Genomic DNA, 22,519 nt, shown 5'->3' on the forward strand with positions numbered 1-22,519 from the left:
CAAATGAGTAAGATATAAGGAATTCCTACAAATCATTTTTTTAAAGTGGCAATGGACATGAATGGGCAATTTGCAAAGGAAAAACAGTCAATGCTCAAACTCAGAAATTACTGGAGAAGTGCAAATTAACGAAATAACAGTTTTTCATCCATACTACAGACACAATGAGAAAAAACCAGATAATATTAAACATTGGCAAAGATTCATAAAAAAATACTCTTGTAACATAGTCAAGAGTAAATAAGACTTCTGATGCCTCCAGCACCCCAGTTCCTGTTCCAGGTGTCTGGACAAGAGACACTGAATAAGAGGCACACACAGAGGCACTTACAAAAACTGTGTGTTGTAATAGTGTTTGTGTTAACAGCAAACCATTAACAGTCTCAATGTCCATTAAAGGAGCTTGAGCAAATAAATTACAGCAAATTCATACTATGAGATATTTTGCTGCTGTTAAGAAAAACTAAGAAAATCTCTACATATTCACTTGGGAAGACCTCTAAATACACCTTGTTAAGGGAAATAAAAACCGACTCTTAGAATGGAATTTACTATTGTGATAATAATGAACAATTATTTCAATAATTTAGAACGTTGCGATGTTAATATTTAGCAATGATATATATGTACTGTGTGTATCTGGAAAAAAGTCAACTCTTAGAAAAAGTACTTTTAGTACTATACCATTTAGGATTTTTAAAAAACTGCATATGCACATATGTGTATATAACGCACAGGGAAAATGACTGAAATGGTATATACCAAACTCTTGATAGTAATCAGTGGGTAGGGAAGTAAAATCTGGACAAGGGCATGAGAAACTTTCATATTTTACTTCTTCTATGTGCATAATTTCATCTTTATAATGAATATGTAATTACGTGTTGGTTTGATGGTTTAGAAAAATCAAAACTTATTAGACTCATGTATAATTTAAATATATTTTGTAGCTGATATTTTGTGTATGCTGGTTCTTAGAAAATATGGAAATCATTTTTTTTAAAGTCCTAGAAAATATTTTCAGCTTTATAAAAGATAACCGAGAAATTATATACTTAATGTCCTCAGTTCTAAGACATTGATTTTAAAATACATCATTAATTTAATAACAGCTTTTCAGGAAAAAACAAGACATACAATCACTCTGGATGTATAAAGTGATTGTAAGATGCATTTCAACTTCACAAGTGTTTTTAGATAACATGATAATTGTAATATTCATCATATTTTGCAGGAAGTATGAAAGTGGAGGTAGGTAGGACTGCAAGTTTGATTTCCTCCCTTGGAATGAATAGACCTATGCTTGCAAACTGTTGAAAATCAGATCCATGTGCCTGTAGCAGGAATATTTACAGAGGAAAAGACAATCAAGGGAAAACCCACTGTCCACTAAAAATCTCTGTGTGAGTAAAGCCTATTCAACCCGGGCGACGCAGGATCTCACCTTATTTGGAAATGGAAATTTGCTCGGTTCCACTTTTCCAGGTGCTGGAATAGCTGAAAGTGGTGGAAGCCAGGTCATCTCCTAAAGGGAGGGAAAAACAAACAACACTGTAATACAAAGAGTATTTAAACTCAGTAGCATACAAAGCAGTTTCCCAAGTCTGCCTTAATAAGGCATAGACGGGATAAGGAATGAACAAGAGATGAATAGAAATGAAAGGGATTTTTTTAAAAAAGGATTTAAAACCCACTTTTATAATTTCTTTCCCTACTCTTACCAATTCTTGGTTCAATGGCTATTGCCATCAACCCTTTATACCTTAAAAAGATCTACAAGCCTGTCCTATTTTCATTTCATTTAAGCTCCTAAGTAAAGGGACAACCCAGTAGTAAAAGTTCTATGGAAAATGCCATACAAAGGGAGCTGCTTCCCACAAAATTTACAGGAAGTTTCTGAAGTAATGAACAATGTACTTTTAACATTAGGGATCATTATTAGAGGAACTATTTATTTTATTAGAAACTCCTATCAGTGTAAGTTTCCAATAGGTTCCACACATCATTTTGGTCTTCATAAAAATGTCATTCATGGAGAAGTGAAAAAACCAATTATACATATGAAATAGAGAGTGCTGTGATTTTTATAACAGTATTAAGAACACAACTTAGGTTCAGCATGTAATACTTCATATGCTTTTTGACATACACTCTCACTAAACTGTGAGAGAGAGCAAGGTGGGGAGGGGTTTGTTGCGTTCACGTCCAGTATTTTTCTCCAGTTCCTTCTCCTGGAAGATAATTGCATTCACTATTTGAGTGTGGAATTAAATCGAATCCATTTCTGATTACCAGGAAAGTGACTTGGAATTTACAAGTAAGTTCTGAACCCTATTTCTTGATTCCTTCCACTTCCAAATCTAAGCAAGTACAGAGGCAGGAGTTGATCTACTTTGAGAAAACTAAGAAATTCTCTCTTTAGGTGAAGACAATTTCTCACTTCCCTTGGTTGTGGGGCGGGAGGTTGAAAAGGGATTCTGTCAGGTGTCTAAAGGGAGAGTTTCTTGAGGCTGCTCTTGTGCCTTCTTTTCTTGGGTAACTCTCTTCCCCCAGCACCAGAGAGAGCGTGGACCCACACGGAGAGCAAGGACAGTGTGCATGTTCAAACCCACTGGGGAAGGATTTACTGACCCTATATCACCTCTCACCTACCATGACACATGTGCCATTTGGTGGTCAAACTCCTAGGCACTCGAGGTGTCCCTTCTCCATCCTGATGTTACCAAGGTTTCTCCAATGGAAAGCAAAAGAAGATCCAGTGTCCCTTTATGACCCTGCTCCCCAAGTACCTGCCTGTTCTGTCCTGTATCTGTCCCTGTTGTCTCTTTCGAGGAGGATGCTAAGCTGCACTGCTGAATTTGTGTCCAGGAAGACAGGTGGTGCTCAGTACGTTTTTGAATTAGTATCTCTGCAATGTCTCTACCTTTCTTTCTGGTTACCTGAACTACCACCCTAAACACACCTTCATTATTTTGAACCGGAGGACATTAATGGTTTCTTTTCTTTATTTTTTAAATTTTAGTTTATTTATTGATTGTTTTATACAGCAGGTTCTTATTAGTCATCTATTTTATACATATTAGTGTATATATGTCAATCCCAATTTCCCAATTCTTCTCACCACACCCCACTGCCACTTTCCCCCATTGGTGTCCATACGTTTGTTCTCTACATCTGTGTCTTTATTTCTTTTTTTTTTTTTTTAAACATCTTTATTGAAGTATAATTGCTTTACAATGGTGTGTTAGCTTCTGCTTTATAACAAAGTGAATCAGTTATACATAGACATATGTTCCCATATCTCTTCCCTCTTGCATCTCCCTCCCTCCCACCCTCCCTATCCCACCCCTCTAGGTGGTCACAAAGCACCGAGCTGATCTCCCTGTGCTATGCGGCTGCTTCCCACTAGCTATCTATTTTACATTTGGTAGTGTATATATGTCCATGTGTGTCTTTATTTCTGCCTTGCAAACCAGTTCACATCTGTACCATTTTTCTAGATTCCACATATATGTGTTAATATATGATATTTGTTTCTCTCTTTCTGACTTACTTTACTCTATATGAGACTCCCTAGGTCCATCCGCGACTCTACAAATGACCCAATTTCGTTCCTTTTTATGGCCAATACTCCATTATACATATGTACCATATCTTCTTTAACCATTCGTCTGTCAATGGGCATTTGGGTTGCTTCTATGACCTGGCTATTGTAAACAGTGCTGCAATGAACATTGGGGTGCATGTGTCTTTTTGAATTATGGCTTTCTCTGGGTATGTGCCCAGTAGAGGGATTTCTGGGTCATATGGTAATTTCATTTTTCGTTTTTTAAGGAAACTCCATACTGTTCTCCATAGTGGCTGTATCAATTTACATTCCTACCAACAGTGCAAGAGGGTTCCCTCTTCTCCACACCCACTCCAGTATTTGTTGTTTGTAGATTTTCTTATGATGCCCATTCTAGCCGGTGTGAGGTGATACTCCACTGTAGTTTTGATTGGCACTTCTCTATTAATTAGTGACGTTAAGCAGCTTTTCATGTGCCTCTTGGCCATCTGTATGTCTCCTTTGGAGAAATGTCTATTTAGGTCGTAGGCCCATTTTTTGATTGGGTTGTTTTTTTAATATTGAGCTGCATAAGCTGTTTACATATTTTGGAGATTAACCCTTTCTTGATTCATTTGCAAACATTTTCTCCCATTCTGAGGGTTGTCTTTTCGTCTTGTTTATAGTTTCCTTTGCTGTGCAAAAGCTTTTAAGTTCATTAGGTCCCATTTGTTTATTTTTGTTTTTATTTCCATTACTCTAGGAGGTGGGTCAAAAAAGATCTTGGTGTGACTTATGTCAAAGAGTGTTCTTCCTTTGTTTTCTTCTAAGAGTTTTATAGTGTTCAGTCTTACATTTAGGTCTTTAATCCATTTTGAGTTTTTGTGTATGGTGTTAGGGAGTGTTCTAATTTCATTCTTTTACATGTAGCTGTCCAGTTTTCCCAGCACCACTTACTGAAGAGAATGTCTTTTCTCCATTGTGTATCCTTGCCTCCTTTGTCATAGATTACTTGACCACAGGTGCATGGGTTTATCTCTGGGCTTTCTATCCTGTTCCATTGATCTATATTTCTGTTTTTGTGCCAGTACCATACTGTCTTCATTATTGTAGCTTTGTAGTATAGTCTGAAGTCAGGGAGTCTGATTCCTCCAGATCCATTTTTTTCCCTCAAGATTGCTTTGGCTATTCGGGGTCCTCTGTGTCTCCATACAAATTTTAAGATCTTTTGTTCTAGTTCTGTAAAAAATGCCATTGGTAATTTGATAGGGATTACACTGAATCTGTAGATTGCTTTGGGCAGTATAGTCATTTTCACAATATTGATTCTTCCAATCCAAGAAATGGTATATCTCTCCATCTGTTTGTGTCATCTTTGATTTCTCTCATCAGTGTCGTATAGTTTTCTGAGTACAGGTCTTTTACCTCCTTAGGTAGGGTTATTCCTAAGTATTTTAGTCCTTTTGTTGCAATGGGGAATGGGACTGTTTTCTTAATTTCTCTTTCTGATCTTTTGTTGTTAGTGTATAGGAATGCAAGAGACTTCTGTGCATTAATTTTGTATCCTGCAACTTTACCAAATTCATTGATTAGTTCTAGTAGTTTCTGGTGGAATCTTTAGGATTATCAACGTATAGTACCATGTCATCTGCAAACAGTGACAGTTTCACTTCTTCTTTTCCAATTTGTATTTCTTTTATTTCTTTTTCTTCTCTGATTGCCATGGTTAGGACTTGCAAAACTATGTTTAATAACAGTGTCAAAAGTGGACATTCTTGTCTTCTTCCTGATCTAAGAGGAAATGCTTTCAGTTTTCCACCACTGAGAATGATGTTTGCTGTGGGTTTGTCATATATGGCCTTTATTATGTGGAGGTAGGTTCTCTCTATGCTCACTTTCTGGAGAGTTTTTTATCATAAATGGGTGTTGAATTTTGTCAAAATCTTTTTCTGCATCTATTGAGATGACCACATAGTTTTTATTCTTCTATTTGTTAATATGGTGTATCACACTGATTGATTTGCATACATTGAAGAATCCTTGCATCCCTGGGATAAATCCCACTTGATCATGGTGTGTGACCCTTTTAATGTGTTGTTGGATTCTGTCTGCTAGTATTTTGTTGAGGATTTTTGCATCTATATTCATCAGTGATATTGGTCTGTAATTTGCTTTTTTTGTACTATCTTTGTCTGGTTTTGGTATCAAGGTGATGGTGGCCTCATAGAATGAGTTTGGGAGTGTTCCTTCCTCTGCAGTTTTTTGGAAGAGTTTGAGAAGGAGGGGTGTTAGCTCTTCTCTAAATGTTTGATAGAATTCACTTGTGAAGCCATCTGGTTCTGGACTTCTGTTTGTTGGAAGATTTTTAATCACTGTTTCATTACTTGTGATTGGTCTGTTCATATTTTCTGTTTCTTCCTGGTTCAGTCTTAGAAGGTAATATCTTTCTAAGAATGTGTCCACTTTTTCCAGGTTGTCCATTTTACTGGCATAGAGTTGCTTGTAGTAGTCTCTTACGATGCTTTGTATTTCTGTGGTGTCTGTTGTAACTTCTCCTTTGTCATTTCTAATTTTATTGATTTGAGTCCTCTCCCTCTTTTTCTTGATGAGTCTAGCTAAAGGTTTATCAATTTTGTTTATCTTCTCAAAGAACCAGCTTGTAGTTTTATTGATCTTTGCTATTGTTTTCTTTGCTTCTATTTCATTTATTTCTGCTCTGATCTTTATGATTTCTTTCCTTCTACTAACTTTGGGTTTTGTTTGTTCTTCTTTCTCTAGTTCCTTTAGGTGTAAGGTTAGAATGTTTATTTGAGATTTCTCTTGTTTCTTGAGGTAGGATTGTATTGCTGTAAACTTCCCTCTTAGAACTGCTTTTGCTGCATCCCATAGGTTTTGGATCGTCGTGTTTTCATTGTCACTTGTCTCTAGGTATGTTTTTACTTCCTCTTTGATTTCTTCAGTGGTCTCTTGGTTATTTAGTAACATATTGTTTAGCCTCCGTGTATTTATGTTTTTTACATTTTTCCCCTGTAACTGATTTCTAATCTCACAGTGCTGTGGATGGAAAAGATGCTTGATGTGATTTCAATTTTCTTAAATTTACCAAGGCTTGATTTGTGACCCAAGATGTGATCTATCCTGGAGAATGTTCCGTGTGCACTTGAGAAGAAAGTGTAATCTGCTGTTTTTGGATGGAATGTCCTATAAATATTAATTAAATATATCTGATCTATTGTGTCATTTAAAGCTTGTGTTTCCTTATTAATTTTCTGTCTGCATGATCTGACCATTGGTGTAAGTGAGGTGTTAAAGTCCCCCACTATTATTGTGTTACCATCGATTTCCTCTTTTATAGCTGTTAGCATTTGCCTTATGTACTGAGGTGCTCCTATGTTGGGTGCAGATATATTTAACATTGTTATATCTTCTTCTTGGATTGATCCATTGATCATATGTAGTGTCCTTCCTTGTCTCTTGTAACATTCTTTACTTTAAAGTCTATTTTATCTGATATGAGTATTGCTTCTCCAGCTTCCTTTGATTTCCACTGGCATGGAATATCTTTTTCAATCCCTTCACTTTCAGTCTGTATGTGTCCCTAGGTCTGAAATGGGTGTCTTGTAGACAGCATATATATGGGTCTTGTTTCTGTATCCACTCAGTGAGCCTGTGTCTTTTGGTTGGAGCAGTTAATCCATTCATATTTAAGGTAATTATTGATATGTATGTTCCTATGACCAAGTTCTTAATTGTTTTGGGTTTGTTTTTGTAGGTCCTTTTCTTCTCTTGTGTCTCCCACTTAGAGAAGTTCCTTTAGCATTTGCTGTAGAGCTGGTTTGGTGGTGCTGAATCCTCTTAGCTTTTGCTTGTCTATTAAGCTTTTGATTTCTCCGTTGAATCTGAATGAGATCCTTACTGGGTAGAGTAATCTTGGTTGTAGGTTTTTCCCTTTCATCACTTTAAATATATCGTGCCACTCTCTTCTGGCTTGTAGAGTTTCTGCTGAGAAATCAGCTGTTAATCTTATGGGACTTCCCTTGTATGTTATTTGTCATTTTCCCCTTGCTGCTTTTACTAATTTTCCTTTGTCTTTAATTTTTGTCAGTTTGATTACTATGTGTGTCCGTCTGTTTCTCTTTGGGTTTATCCTGCCTGGGACTCTCTGTGCTTCCTGGACTTGGGTGGCTATTTCCTTTCCCATGTTAGGGAAGTTTTCAACTATAATCTCTTCAAATATTTTCTCGGGTCCTTTCTCTCTCTCTTCTCCTTCTGGGACCCCTATATGAGAATGTTGGTGAGTTTAATGTTGTCCCAGAGGTCTCATAGGCTGTCCTCATTTCTTTTCATTCTTTTTTTCTTTATTCTGTCCCACGGCAGTGAATTCCACCATTCTTTCTTCCAGATCGCTTATCCGTTCTTCTGCCTCAGTTATTCTGCTATTGATTACTTTTAGTGTATTTTTCATTTCAGTTATTGTATTGTTCATCTCTGTTTGTTTGTTCTTTAATTCTTCTAGGTGTTTGTTCTTTAATTCTTCTACATCCTTGTTAAACATTTTTTTTTTAAATAAATTTATTATTTATTTATTTATTTATTTTTGGCTGCATTGGGTCTTCATTGCTGTGTGCGGGCTTTCTCTAGTTGTGTTGAGTGGAGGATACTCTTTGCTGTGGTGCACGGGCTTTTCATTGCAGTGGCTTCTCTTGTTGTGAAGCACGGGCTCTAGGCATGTGGGCTTCAGTCATTGTGGCATTCAGGCTCAGTAGTTGTGGTTTGCGGGCTCTAGAGTGCAGGCTCAGTAGCTGTGGTGCACGGGCTTAGTTGCCCCGTGGCATGTGGGATCTTCCCAGACCAGGGATCGAACCCATGTCCCCTGCATTGACAGGTGGATTATTAACCCTTGCACCACCAGGGAAGTCCGTGTTAAACATTTCTTGCATCTTCTCAATCTTTGCCTCCATTCTTTTTCTGAAGTCCTGGATCTTCAGTATCATTATTCTAAATTCTTTTTCTGGAAGGTTGCCCATCTCCACTTCATTTAGTTGTTTTTCTGGGGTTTTATCTTGTTCCTTTATCTGGTACATAGTCCTCTGACTTTTCATTTTGTCTATTTTTCTGTGAATGTGGTTTTCGTTCCACAGGCTGCAGGACTGTAGTTCTTGCTTCTGCTGTCTACCCTCTGGTGGATGAGGCTATCTAAGAGGTTTGTGCAAGCTTCCTGATGGGAGGGACTGGTGGTGCATAGAGCTGGGTGTTGTTCCGGTGGGCAGAGCTCAGTAAAACTTTAATCCGCTTGTCTGCAGATTGGTGGGGCTGGGTTCCCTACCTGTTGGTTGTTTGGCTTGAGGCGACCCAGCACTGGCGCCTACAGGCTCTTTGGTGGGGCTAATGGCAGACTCTGGGGGGGCTCACGCCAAGGAGTACTTCCCAGAACTTCTGCTCCCAGTGTCCTTGTCCCTGTGGTGAGCCACAGCCGCCCCCCACCTCTGCAGGAGTCCCTCCAACACTAGCAGGTAGGTCCAACACTAGCAGGTATGGGGTCACTGCTCCTTCCCCTGGGACCTGATGTGCACACTACTTTGTGTGTGCCCTCCAAGAGTGGAGTCTCTGTTTCCCCCAGTCCTGTCAAAGTCCTGCAATCAAATCCCGCTAGCCTTCAGTCTGATTATCTGGGAATTCCTCCTCCCGTTGCCAGACCCCCAGGTTGGGAAGCCTGATGTGGGGCTCAGAACCTTCACTCCAGTGCGTGTACTTTTGTGGTATAACTGTTCTCCAGTTTGTGAGTCACCCACCCAGCAGTCATGGGATTTGATTTGATTGTGATTGCGCCCCTCCTACCATCTTACTGTGGCTTCTCCTTTGTCTTTGGATGTCGGGTATCTTTTTTGGTGAGTTCCAGGGTCTTCCTGTCGATGATTGTTCAGCAGTTAGTTTTGATTCCAGTGCTCTCGCAAGCGGGAGTGAGCACACGTCTTTCTACTCCGCCATCTTGAACCCATCTCCTCACATTCATGGTTTCTGATGGTTCTCTTTTTTCCATTATTAATAAATCCTACACATCCCTGCCAACTTAATTCTCCTTAAATGCACATCCAAACAAAAAGCTCCCCTGCTCTACAATCTTCGTATACCATCACATACACAGCAGTAACGATGGTGATGATGCCGCTGGTTGTGTTTTATGGTTTTCAGAGTACTAGTTCCACAGAAGTTTTCTCATTGACACCCAACCCTTAATGTGATTATTATCATCTCCATATTGCAGGTGAGGAAGTCAAAACTCAAAAAGATTAAGTGCCACCACTGATACTTACACAATCTATCGTGTTAGTACCAGTCCGGTATTCGTTTTTTACTCTGCTGCATTCAAGACCTTCTACAACAAGGTCCTAGTTTTCAGCCTTGTGCCTTTTTGTTAAACTACACACACTACATGTAAGACAAACTACCGTCTCTGCTTTTACTTACAGCATCCCCTTTGTGTGTGAATGCCCTATCGCCATGTGCCTTTTGGATTTCTAGCCATCCATGAAGGCTCATCTCAAATATCACATGTGTCTTGAAGCCTCTGCTGATTCCCCTTCTATTCCAATATGATGTGAGAGCTCCCTTCTCATCCTCCTCCAAGGCACTTTCTTTTCCTTTCTTTTTCACAGTAACTGTTACATTCCTTTTTGTGTTGTAGTTTTATGAGTATATACCTCAATCTGCATTCAACCATTTCCTCCTCTTCTGATACCCTTCCCCCAATGTAGAATAAAAATCATGCTTAGGAATCCTAATAATCTCTTTCAATAACAGTCCTCTAAAGAAGAACTGAACATTTCTTCCAAGAGGGATACTGTCTACTCATCTTTGTGTAGACTAAATAAAGCACCTTGCCCAAAATTAACTTGTTGAATTGAACTGAACGCCTATATTTCAATGCAAAATTGCTTGCTAACATTACTTTAATTATAGCTAAGTATTTCCAGGTGATTTTTCCATCTAATGAGTACTATTAAATATACAAAGGAATAGTAAAGACAGTTAGCTCGCTTAAAACAATTAAATCTATCAAAATTTCCCCAAAGATAAGAATTATTTACAGCAACCATTTAAATATATTTGTTTTTATTTACTGTGCAATGAGTTTTTTTTTTTTTTTAATTTTTTTTTAATTAATTAATTAATTTATTTATGGCTGTGTTGGGTCTTAGTTTCTGTGCGAGGGCTTTCTCTAGTTGCGGTGAGCGGGGGCCACTCTTCATCGCCGTGCGCGGGCCTCTCACTATCGCGGCCTCTCTTGTTGCGGAGCACAGGCTCCAGACGCGCAGGCTCAGCAATTGTGGCTCACGGGTCCAGTCGCTCCGCGGCATGTGGGATCTTCCCAGACCAGGGCTCGAACCCGTGTCCCCTGCATTGGCAGGCAGATTCTCAACCACTGCGCCACCAGGGAAGCCCCAATGAGTTTTTAAGACTGATTATTCATCGTATTAAAATTCTGCATTAGGGTTACATGGGAAAATTAAGGGAAAATAGACTATTTTTATTTCCTCTTCCATCACTTACTAGCTCAGTGAGCTTAGGTAAGTCACGTCTTCAGCCAATTGTAGTGATTTCAAACCAAAGACTCCGGAATCAATCAGATCTCAGTTTGTGGCATCATCTCTGAACCAGAGGAAATGTAGGTGTTAACTATATCATGGTTTAATCATGAGGACTAAATGATTAAATGAGAGCTCATATATATGAGCATGATTCCCTTGTGTTTAATCATTCAATAAAAACCAGCTGATTAATACCAAGCTGATTTTCAGAATTCTCTCTAAAATGAGAAATAGAATTTCTCTCTGTGTTTCAGATGTTGGGAATCTGAGATGACAGAGTATCTGGGAAAGTGTTTTTATAAAAGAATGAAGTATTGTGCAAATGTAATCTGTAATTAAGCTAGTAATAATTAATACAAACTATATATTACTAAAACTGAAAGTTATTTAAAGAGACTATTATGATTCCTAAGTATGATTTGTACTTTATCCTGGAAAAGACGTCCTTAAGTTTTCTCATCAGAGCAGATCTCTGACATAATAATAGCAGTCAGTGAGGGAAGATCTGATTTTTAAAAACGTATTTAATTTGTACCTTATTTCTGGCAGTGATTTAAAATAAAAGCAAAGGTAAAAATTTTCATAGCTGCTAAAACTTCACTTAGTTTGCTTCGGATTATTTTCTTCACAGGGAAAGGATGCTATGTCATTGCTAGGCCATGGATCCCACACCACCGCATCCACTGGTCCCCACCCCCATCACTGCTCCTGACCACCTAACCTCAACCATCCCCTCATCACTGCTTTGCTCCTCTTCCCTCCACTCGGCTGTCCTTTACCCACTTCCTGGACCACAGGTAAGACAGGAAGAGAAATATAATGTTTGAAGCTAATTAATCCAAAGTCTGGGTAGCTACCTTCTGATCTCGTAAACTTCCCTGCCACTGCTTGGATCTGTCTGCCTTTCTTTCTTTTTGATTTTCTTGTCACTTAGAAATGAGGGCACATCCTATTTCCCAGCACTGGGAGGTCCTCAGTTTTGAGTCTACATTCCTTAGCCAACTGACAGGATTAAGAATCTAAAAAGTGATACAAATGAACTTATTTACAAAACAGAAACAGACTCACAGACATAGAAAACAAACTTACGGTTACCAAAGGGAAGAGAGGGGGAGAGGGACAAATCAGGAGCTTGGGATTAGCAGATACATACTCCTATATATGTATCAATAAAATAAACAACAGGGACCTACTGTATAGCACAGGGAACTGTATTCAATATTTTGTAATAACCTGTAATAGAAAAGACTCTGAAAAAGAATATATATATATATACGTATGTACAAGTGAATCACTTTGTGAATCACACCTGAAACACAACATTGTAAATCTACTATAATTCAGTTAAAAAAAAAAAAAAAAAAAGGATCCATACATCTGTCTTAACACAGCCTTACTGTGTCAAGCTCCCTAAGCAAATGTCTAGTTACTCAAGGGACATATTTCAGAGTATCTTCTTATTTCTTAAATAGACTTAAAATGCCAAGTCTTTTTATAGCAAATACACTCACTTTTGTCCTAAATGAAAGAAAAGATAAGGTTAAATGATAGGGGTAAAGAATACTGCCTTTCATTAACTGTCCAGCTTTCTCTCTCCTCCATATACCATCTTCAGAAGGCCACAGGGCACATGGGCCAGTTTCCATTTTCCTGTCTATTGAACAGCAAGACTGACCACAAGCCCCAAGAATCCACAGCTTCAAGGTGAGCAGACTCTCGTGTCCTTATTTTGCACCCCACCTCCACCCCGTGTAGCTACCCACTTGCTCTGATGTCACCTGCATCAGCCTGTCTCAGGACACACGGCCGGAGGATTATGGTATCCATTCACTAAGCACTGTAGCTCTTTGTTAACAAAAAAGAGAAGAAACAAAAATCGAATTTTAGCCTGTAATCTAATCTTAGAGTTCAAAACATGCAGTTATGAAGAGCTGCAAAGTATATTGAGTTTGCAAAAAGATGAAACCAGAACAAATTTAAACTGTATGCTAACTTTCCTATTAGATTCAGTGAATAGAAAAACACTTCCCCCGGTCTCTCTCCCTGGCTACCCTTTCCCCAGTGCATTCTACCTTGGTCACAGCCACAGAGGTGTTTTATCTGAAATAGCTACCATGCCACATGGCTTCCAGTGACCCTGCTCCAAACACTAAGGATGCTCTGTCATAGGGCGCCATCAAGGACCACTGCAGTGTTACTGGTCTGTTACGTTCCTATTACATTCCTCCTCCAAAACCAATGGGTTTGCTTCCTGCCCTGCCCGAGATTTTCCTGTCCTGACATCATTCAGTTTTCCTTTCATGGGATTCCAACTTCACTTACTTCTTCATTTTTTCTCACCCGTGGCCTCTCTCTGAATCAGGTCACTGACCAGTGCTGTCCTCAGCGAGGGCTGCCCACCCCCCTCTCCCTTTCCCGCGATTTGTGTCACTTTAACGTTTACAGGCTACCTGGGGCTGTGAGTTTTCATTTTATGGGTTACTGGTATTAGATTATAAATTTTTTGACCCCTACTAGATGATAACCTCTTTGAGGGAAGGGATTGTGTCTTATAAGTCTCTCGTAACTCCTCAAAGGCCTACACAATGGGTAAAATAATAGGATCATTTAATCATTCATTTAATCTCTCTGGGATTCTCTTTTCTCGCCTGTAAAATGATGGCGACAATAAATTATACTTGTCCCACCAAACACATACGACTGCTGCCAGGATGGAGAGCGATTAAATTACTTCCTTCTCTCTCTCAGCAATGTCTCCACAACCACTGCCAACTCGGGGTCCACCTCCACTGGCCTGGCCCATGACCACAGTAAACTCCAGAATGCTCTGTGCTCAGAAACTCTTTTCAAAATAAAACACTGAATTAATCCTGTCAAATGCAAAACGCCAGAGTTGATTATTATGTGTGGCAGTGGCGACTGCAGATCAGAGCATTATTTTATTTTCGGTTTCCATCTCAGAACCATCACTCAGCACTGTAGTTCTTTCACACGTATTGTTCATGTTATGACACTCCTATCAGATAAATGTCGCCAACAACAGAACGTGGTAATTTTTATTACACTGCATATCCTTTCAAGGCTGGAAGCTAACAGGAGCACAGTATCTGGCGAAAGGAAAACACTCCTGCAGGCCTGTACCTGGGAGGCAGAGTACCAGCTCTCAGGCGAGATAAAGTGGGAGAAAAATACTCCTCCCCTGACAGAACCAGAAAGTACATTCTAACTGTCAATCCGCTCCCGGACTATAAACACAGACTCCAGGTCAGACTTGAAGCCTAGGCAGACTTGGGCTTAGAACAAGGAGGTCACAGTCAAAATGTCTAATTTGGCCCCTAAATCCACAAAAATGTAAAAACATCCTCATTCTGTTACTACAGTAGAGGGACCTATACTTTGAAAATAATAGTAAGTATAGTGCATTCACAACCATTAATGGAAAGCTTTTGGAAAAACAGTAGCTGCTGAAAAATAAAAATATTTTCTTCACTAAGATTTTTAAAAACCTATTTTTCCTTTTTTTAAAAAAATTATTTCATTGAAGTATAGTTGATTTACAGTGTTATGTTAATTTCTGCCATGCAGCGAAGTGATTCAGTTACACATATACATACATTCTTTTTCATATACTTTTCCACTATGGTTTATCACAGGATATTGAATGTAGTTCCCTGCGCTCTACATAGGACCCTGTTGTTTACCCATTCTTTATATAATAGTTTGCATCTGCTAATCCCAAACTCCCAATCCATCCCTCCCCCTACTCTCCTTCCCCTTTGGCAACCACAAGTCTGTTCTCTATGTCTGTGACTCCGTAAGAACCTATTTTTCTTAGTAACGCTTAGGCTGCTATAATTAAAAACATGCAAATAACCAACGGAAATCTGTAAAAATAGGGTTACCCAAAATCACAATGAAGTCTTGTTTCTTTAACTGAAAACCCAGGCATATGTCCAATCTGAACTAAAATTGGCCTGAGAAGGGGATTCCCAGTTGCTGTATGTGTATTTTCTGGTCGCACGCATCCCGCTGGGTGAGAGAATCTCTGATTGGAACACTGACTACTCTAATTCACTGCAACACCCAAGCTGTTTAACTTGTCGCTCTCCTCTCTCTGCTCTCAATGAGGTTAATCACCAATGGATACAACGGAGGGTGCACCACATAGGTAAAGATGACTGGAATCAAATCGAGAAACAGCTTTCAAATCAGGTTTCGCAGACTGGAGAACACACGCATGAGACAACAATATGACTCCAGGGGCTTACGGCAGGAAGGCAAGCATTGGGTGCTGACAAATACAAAGCAAACCTTCAAACCAGAAACTCCAAGGGCACCTTAAGACCTGTGCTGCCCATTCGCTCCTACAAATCGTCCGTACGATTTCCAGTTCTCACAAAGCTGAGGCCGTGCGGTGTCTGGCCTTTCCTTATTTCCTTCACGTTGTAAAGAGTGTGATTCATTGTAAGGAAATCAGTCCCATTTGCTGGAGACCCGGACCTCTCACCTCCCTGACTTCAGTGGTCCCTGCAAACTCTGGACTCTTCATGGAAAGGATAAGAGCCTTGACTGAAGTCGATATAACTGTCACTCTTAAAAAAATTACCTCATGCTGGATTTCTTCATTTTGGACTTTTCTGAAGATTTCTTGTTCTGGATGCAGTTTTGTTGTTTTCTAGTTTTCTTTAGGAGAAGGAAGATGGACGTGATCTGTCCTATTCTCTTGTCCCTCTGTGTTAAGTGCTTTCCCTATTCTATCTATGTACTTGGGACCTTTTGGAACAATAAAAACCACACATTTCTAAGATTCATTTTAAATGAAGCTTATTCATTTAAAATGAATATATTTAAAGCGTACTATCATTCCCATGCTTTAATCTGGGGATTTTTTTCTAGAACAGAACGTTGTATTAAAATGTTAAAAGTAGTGGAATCTACACTGGGTTCTCCGAATGTAAAGGAGATGGTTTTGATGTTGAGGGTACAGCTGCAGGGACTTAATGACTCTTGTTAAACCCAGTTGACAACTTCACCCCTGAATTCCTGCTGCAACACACAGGCACCTGCTAGTTTCCTACACTCCTACAAAACCCCGTGCTCCCGATAAGAAGCACTCATTGGTCTAATCTTAAATTTTAAAAGATGCTTTAAAGAAAAGACTAAAGCATTTGAGGGGCATTAAGAGGTTCTCCCAAATTCTGAATCTTGGGCTGGTATTTTCCCGTATCATTTCTGAGAATAAATCATGCTAAGTCTACATTTATAAGAAGTGAGTCAAATTTCTGACCAGCTTGTGAGACAGGTCATGTTATTAATGATGCCACTGTCACCTTATTTCTGATCTACACAACACCTCTTAGTGGTAGTGCAAACACTCAGAAATTTGCCCTGGTAAAGACATAAAGGTTGTAATTAATCTTTGAACTAGCTGTGGTTTGCAATAATCAGACTGCTCTTTCATAGGCATCTAAGTGGAAAGATGCTATGATTTGGGACAGAAAGGAAGGCCATGGAGGCTAGAAAGAGAGGAGGGTCATAATTACATTCTTGGCCATGCTTTCCACTTAACACATTCCTGAACTGCTTTCCACAGACAGACAATCTGGAAATGTGCATTTGATGAAACCCGTGTCTCAATTACAGGGAAGCAGAATGGTGGAACAGAACAGACTTGGAGGTGGAGCTTAATACTGGCCAACCTTGCCTAACACTGGCCCTGCCATGAACCAGCAGAATGACCTTGGGCAAGTTTCCTTTTCTGACTATCGGTGTCCTCATCTGTAAACTGGTGTTAATAACCCTATCTCGCAGGATTACTGAAAGGGTTAGCGATAAATACACAAAGTACCTAGCATAGGGTCTGGCACAAGGTAGGTGCTCCATAGAAGGTAATTATTGCTGTGTCACTACCTTTATAATTAGTGTTCCAGCTTTTGGCTTGGACCTTGTGAAAAGAGGGGATGAAGACAGAAGACATTTATGAGTTTGTTTTTTAATCTATTTCACTCAGTGAATTACTTAATATTTAACTGGTTAATTATTCATAGTCAAATAGAAGGCATAATGAAAGTGTGCTTATTAAACAATAATGTGCTTCCCTAATGCCCTTTGCCACTAAAGCATCATGCATACAGAGGGAAGGGGGGATGCTATCTCAGTGTCTGGTATTTTTCCTAAATGGAACAATTACGAGTAAGCAGGATGCATCCTCTTTCCAAAAGCTGGTTTTGGGTCCCAAAGAGTTTAGATGCTTTGCCTTCGTGCCTATAGACTTCTCCCGGGGCAACAGCGAGGGCCGTCTAGCTGGTACGCTGGCCTGAGAGCTCATCTCAGATAAGCTGAAGGAGGCAATGGGGAAATGGGACGTAAAGGAAGAAAGCTACTGTGCTAGCATCCAGGCAGGGCACACAGCAAGGTAGGCCAGCCTGGACATAAACAGACCCTGAAAGCCACTGGGGCTGAGACAAAAGTCCCTGGTGTGGGAGGATTTCTGGTTCACCAGAAGGAATGAAAGTCTCAGCTTCTGTGCTGCTGTGGACCCAACCCTGCTGAAGGCACACATCTTTCTCTCCTTCAAGTCCTTTCCCAGCTAACTTCCTTCTGGATACAAGGTTTCTGTCTATTAAGTTTACCCAAATATTTCTTCTCAGTTTGAGAGGTGATTTATAAATCACTGGATGGCATTGCCCAAGTCCAGCCAGATGTTTCCCAGTCTTAAGGATGAATATGAAAAGCAGGATGACTTTATAGGAGACAGAAAATGTCTACTGAAGTACTCCAGATATGGACAGCCAAATCCAGAGGCTGGAGGAAAGCTGCTTAGCCCTGGAGAAATTTTTTTTTTTTTTAACCATGAGGTTAAAATATCCTAAAGAGGAGAAGCAAAAGATTAAAATGTTTTCCCTCAAAACTTCACAGGTCTTCAAGAAAAGAGGAGTTAGGGTCAAAATAATATATACTTTTTAAAGGCTGCATAGACCATTGCATTGCCTGGAAGTACTATAGTTTAATCAAGTGATGGAGAATTAAGTTGTGGCTATTTTTTCATTACCACTACCATGCTTCGGCAAAAATCCTTGTCCATTGATTTTCTTTATGGTTCTGAATTTCCTCCATAGGATTAACTCCTGGTATAGAATTTCTAAGTCAAATGTTATTAAGTATTTTAAATTTTAATATAATGTCAAATTGTTCTCCAAAAATGGTCTATTAATTTACAACTCTCCAACAGAATATAAGAGTCCCTGTTCCTAAACACCTTTACTAATACTCTTTTTAAAAATCATATTTGAAGTGGCTTCTGGACCAATATGGGGACACAGGAGCCTCCTGAATTTCTGTCCTCTCATGGACTCACTGAATATACACTACACATGGAGTAATTTCCTTTGAGAGAAATTCAGAAACTAGATGAGTGACTCCTACACATCAGCCAACAGAGAAAATGCCCATATCAAAATAGGTGGGAAAGGCTGAGACACACTGCTGCCATAAAGCCCACCCCTGGCATAGCACCATAGACTTGGGAAGGAGCTCCCCAACTCCCAGCTTCTCCTTGAGAGTGAACCATTTGGACCACAGACCACACATCTAGCACTCCAACTTTTAAGGATGCCACCTGAGGGATAGGCCCCCAAATCACCCAGCTATGATAACCAGTGAGGTTTGTATTCATGAGTCCCACAGGACTACAGAAAATAGGACTACAGAAGCAGTTGTTAAGAAGCACAGGAACACTCCCATGGCTACACACCTGGCTCAGTGCAGAGGCAGCAGGTAAAAACACCCAGTTTCACGTTTCTCCCTGGAAGGGGTTCAACTGCATACTTTCCCAGTTGCTGCCAGAGAGTCCAGTTTCTGATCAGCTTGCATCTAGGTACTATAAATCTCCCCTTTGGGACACTGACAGGTGTTGGCACACTCCCAACTACTGGAAGCCACTAAAAACAAAGACAGCAGCTTGGACAATCACAAAGATTTGAAAGATAACCAGGAGCTTCACCCAGGCTGATTGATGAGGTTCATCTACACAAGACAAGTCTGTCAAGACTGAGAGAAGTGGCTCCTCTATCTAGTGTGCAGAAATCAACAAAGGATGCATCAGAAAACAAAGAAACATGGGAATACGTTCCAAACAAAAGAACAAGCTATTGATAAATCTCCAGAAACCAATGTTAATGAAGGAGGATTTACCCAACAGACAGTTCAAAATAACAGTCATAAAGATGCTCACCGAGGTTAGGAGATCAGTGCATGAACAAAGTGAATATTTCAATAGAGAGACAGCAAATATTAAAAAGTATGAAAGAGAAATCAGAGACCTGAAGAATGTAATAACTGAACTGAAAAGTTCAATAGAGGGATTCAAAAACAGACTAGATCAAATGGAAGAAAGGATCAGCGAACTAGAAGAAAGGGCAGTGGAATTCATCCAATAAGAGGAGGAAAAAGAAAAAAAAAGATTGAAAAAAAAGTGAAGATAGCTTAAGGAAGTTATGGGACACCACCAAATAGAACAATATGTGCATTGTGGGGGTCCCAAGAGGAGAAGAAAGAGAGAAAGAGGCAGAAAGCTTATTCAGAGAAATAATGGCTGAAAACTTCCCAAACCTGGGGAAAGAAACAGACATCCAGATCCAGGAATCCCAGAAAGTACCAAATAAGATGAATCTACAGAGACTCATACTGGGATGCATTATAACTAAATTGTCAAAAGTTGAGGACAAGGAGAGAATCTTAAAAGCAGCAAGAGAAAAGCAACTTGTTATGCACAAGGGAACCCTTATAGGACTATGAGCAGATTTTTTCAGCAGAAACCTTGCAGTCTAGAAGGGAGTAGGATGATACCCAAGAATAGTCTACCCAGCCAGGCTGTCCTTCAGAATGGAAGGAAATATAAAAAGTTTTCCAGTCAAACAAAAGCTGAAGGAGTTTATTACCACTAGGTCAGCCTTACAACAAATGTTAAAGGGACTTCTATGAGCTGAAGTAAAAGGATGCAAATTACAATAGTAACAAAAAACATATGAAAGTATAAAAGTCACTGGTAAGGGTAAATACACAGTTAAATTTGTAATTCTCTAATATTATAATGATGGTGGGTATTAAAATGGTGATAAATTACTTATAACTCTAGTACAAAGGTTGAAAGACAAAATTATTTAAAATAACTATAATTAGTTAATGGATATACGATACAAAAAGATTTAACTTGTGACATCAAAAACATAAAATGTGGGAGAGGGAGTGTAAAAATGTAGAGCTTTTGTATGCGTTCTAAGTTAAGTTGTTATCAGCTTAAAATAGATTGTTATACCTATAAGATGTTCTCTATAAGCCTCATGGTAACCACAAAGCAGAAACCTATAGTAGAAGCAAAAACAATAAAGGAATCAAAGCATATCATTACAGAAACTCTTCAAATCACAAAGGAAGAAAGCAAGAGAGGAAGAAAGGAAAAAAGGAACTAAAAACAGCCAGAAAACCGTGGAGCAAATTGTAACAGTAAGTCCATACCTATCAATAATTATTTTAAATGTAAATGGACTAAATTCTCAAATCAAAAGACAGAGATTGACTGAATGGGTAAAAAAACAAACCCAACTGTACGCTACCTACAAGACACTCACTTCAGCTTTAAGGACACACAGGCTAAAAGTAAAGAGATGGAAAAAGGTATTCCACACAAACAAAAACTAAAAGAAAGCAGGGTTAAATACACTTAGGTCAGACAAAATAGATGTTAACGAAAAATGTTAACAAGAGACAAAGAAGCTCATTACATAATGATGAAGGAATCAATTCATCAAGAGGATATGGCTTCACTGGTGAATTCCACCAGATATTTAAAGAAAAACTAGTATGAATCCTTCTCAAACTTTTCCAAAAACCTGAAGAAGACACACTTCCAGACTCATTTTACGAGGCCAGCATTACCCTGATAACAAAACCAGACACGGACATCACAAGAAAACTACAGGCTGATATCCCTGATTAACACAGATGCAAAAGTCTTCAACAAATACTAGCAAACTGAATTCAACAGCACATTAAAAGGATCATACACCATAATCAAGTGGGATTTATTCCAGGGATGCAAGGATGGTTCAACAAACACAAATTAATAAATGTGCTATATGATGTTAACAAAATGAAGGACAAAAACTATATGATCATCTTAATAGATGCAGAAAAATGCATTTAACAAAATTCAACATCCATTTATGATAAAAACTCTCAATAAATTGGGTATAGAAGACTCTACCTCAACATAATAAAGGCTAGATATGAGAAGCCCACACCTAACATCATGTTCAATGGTGAAAGACTGAAGGCTTTTCTCTAAGACCATGAACAAGAAAATGGTGCCTACTCCAGCCCCTTTTGTTCAGCACAGTACTGGAAGTCCTACCCAGAGCAGTTAGGCTAGAAAAAGGGGGAAAAGCACCTAAATTGCAAAGGAAAAAGTAAAATTATCTCTGTTTGCAGATGACATGGTATTATATATAGAAAACACTCAAGACTCCATCAAAAATATGTTAGAACTAATCAATGAATTCAGTAAAATTGAATACAAAATCAGTATATACAAATCAGTTGCATTTCCATACAGTAATGACAAACTATTAGAAACAGAAATTAAGAAAATAATTCTATTTACAATGGCATCAAATAGAATGTATTACTTAGGAATAAATTTAACCAAGGAAGTAAAAGATCTGTATACTGAAAACTCTAAAACAGTGATGAAAGAAATTGAAGACACAAATAAATGGAAAGATATCCTGTGTTCATGGATTGTAAGAATTAATTTGTTAAAATATCCATGTTACGCTATCAATGCAATCCCTAACAAAATTCCAATGGCATTTTTCACAGAGATAGAATAAAGCAATTGCAAAATTTGTATGGAATCACAAATGACCCTGAATAGCCAAAGCAATCGTAAGAAAGATGATCAAAGCCAGAGGTATCACACTTCCTGATTTCAAACTATATTCCAAAGCCGTGGTAATTAAAACAGTATGGTATTGGCATTAAAAACAGACAGAGATCACTGGAATAGAATTAGAGCTCAGTATTAAACCCTGAGGCTTATATTGCCAATTAATTTTTGAGAAAGAAGCCAAGAATATACCATGAGAAAAGAATAGTATCTTTAAGAAATGGTGCTGGGAAAACTGAATATCCACTTGCAAACAAATGAAACTGGTCCTCTATCTTCATCATATAAAATAGCAAGTCAAAATGGATTAAAGATTTGAAGGTAAGATCTGATACTATAAAACTCCTAGAAGAAAATACAGGGCATAAGCTCCTTGACATTGGTGTTGGCAATGAGTTTTTGGGTTTGACACCAAAAGCAAAGGCAAATAAAGCAAAG

At 38.8% G+C, this 22,519-nt stretch overlaps 1 protein-coding gene across 3 annotated transcripts in view; it reads right to left on the bottom strand.

Annotated features, from left to right (window-relative positions):
- AFF3 (ALF transcription elongation factor 3) overlaps positions 1–22,519 on the bottom strand; it is a 558,597-nt gene that overhangs the window by 197,119 nt on the left and 338,959 nt on the right. For all 3 annotated transcript variants that reach the window (XM_061168528.1, XM_061168527.1, XM_061168526.1), the window contains exon 6: positions 1,445–1,525. In XM_061168528.1, the coding sequence (XP_061024511.1) occupies positions 1,445–1,525 (81 nt within the window). The remainder of the gene's footprint in view (positions 1–1,444; positions 1,526–22,519) is intronic.

The sequence above is a fragment of the Eubalaena glacialis genome, chromosome 14 (genome assembly GCF_028564815.1).
Source record: "Eubalaena glacialis isolate mEubGla1 chromosome 14, mEubGla1.1.hap2.+ XY, whole genome shotgun sequence".
NCBI classification, from domain to species: Eukaryota; Metazoa; Chordata; class Mammalia; order Artiodactyla; family Balaenidae; genus Eubalaena; species Eubalaena glacialis.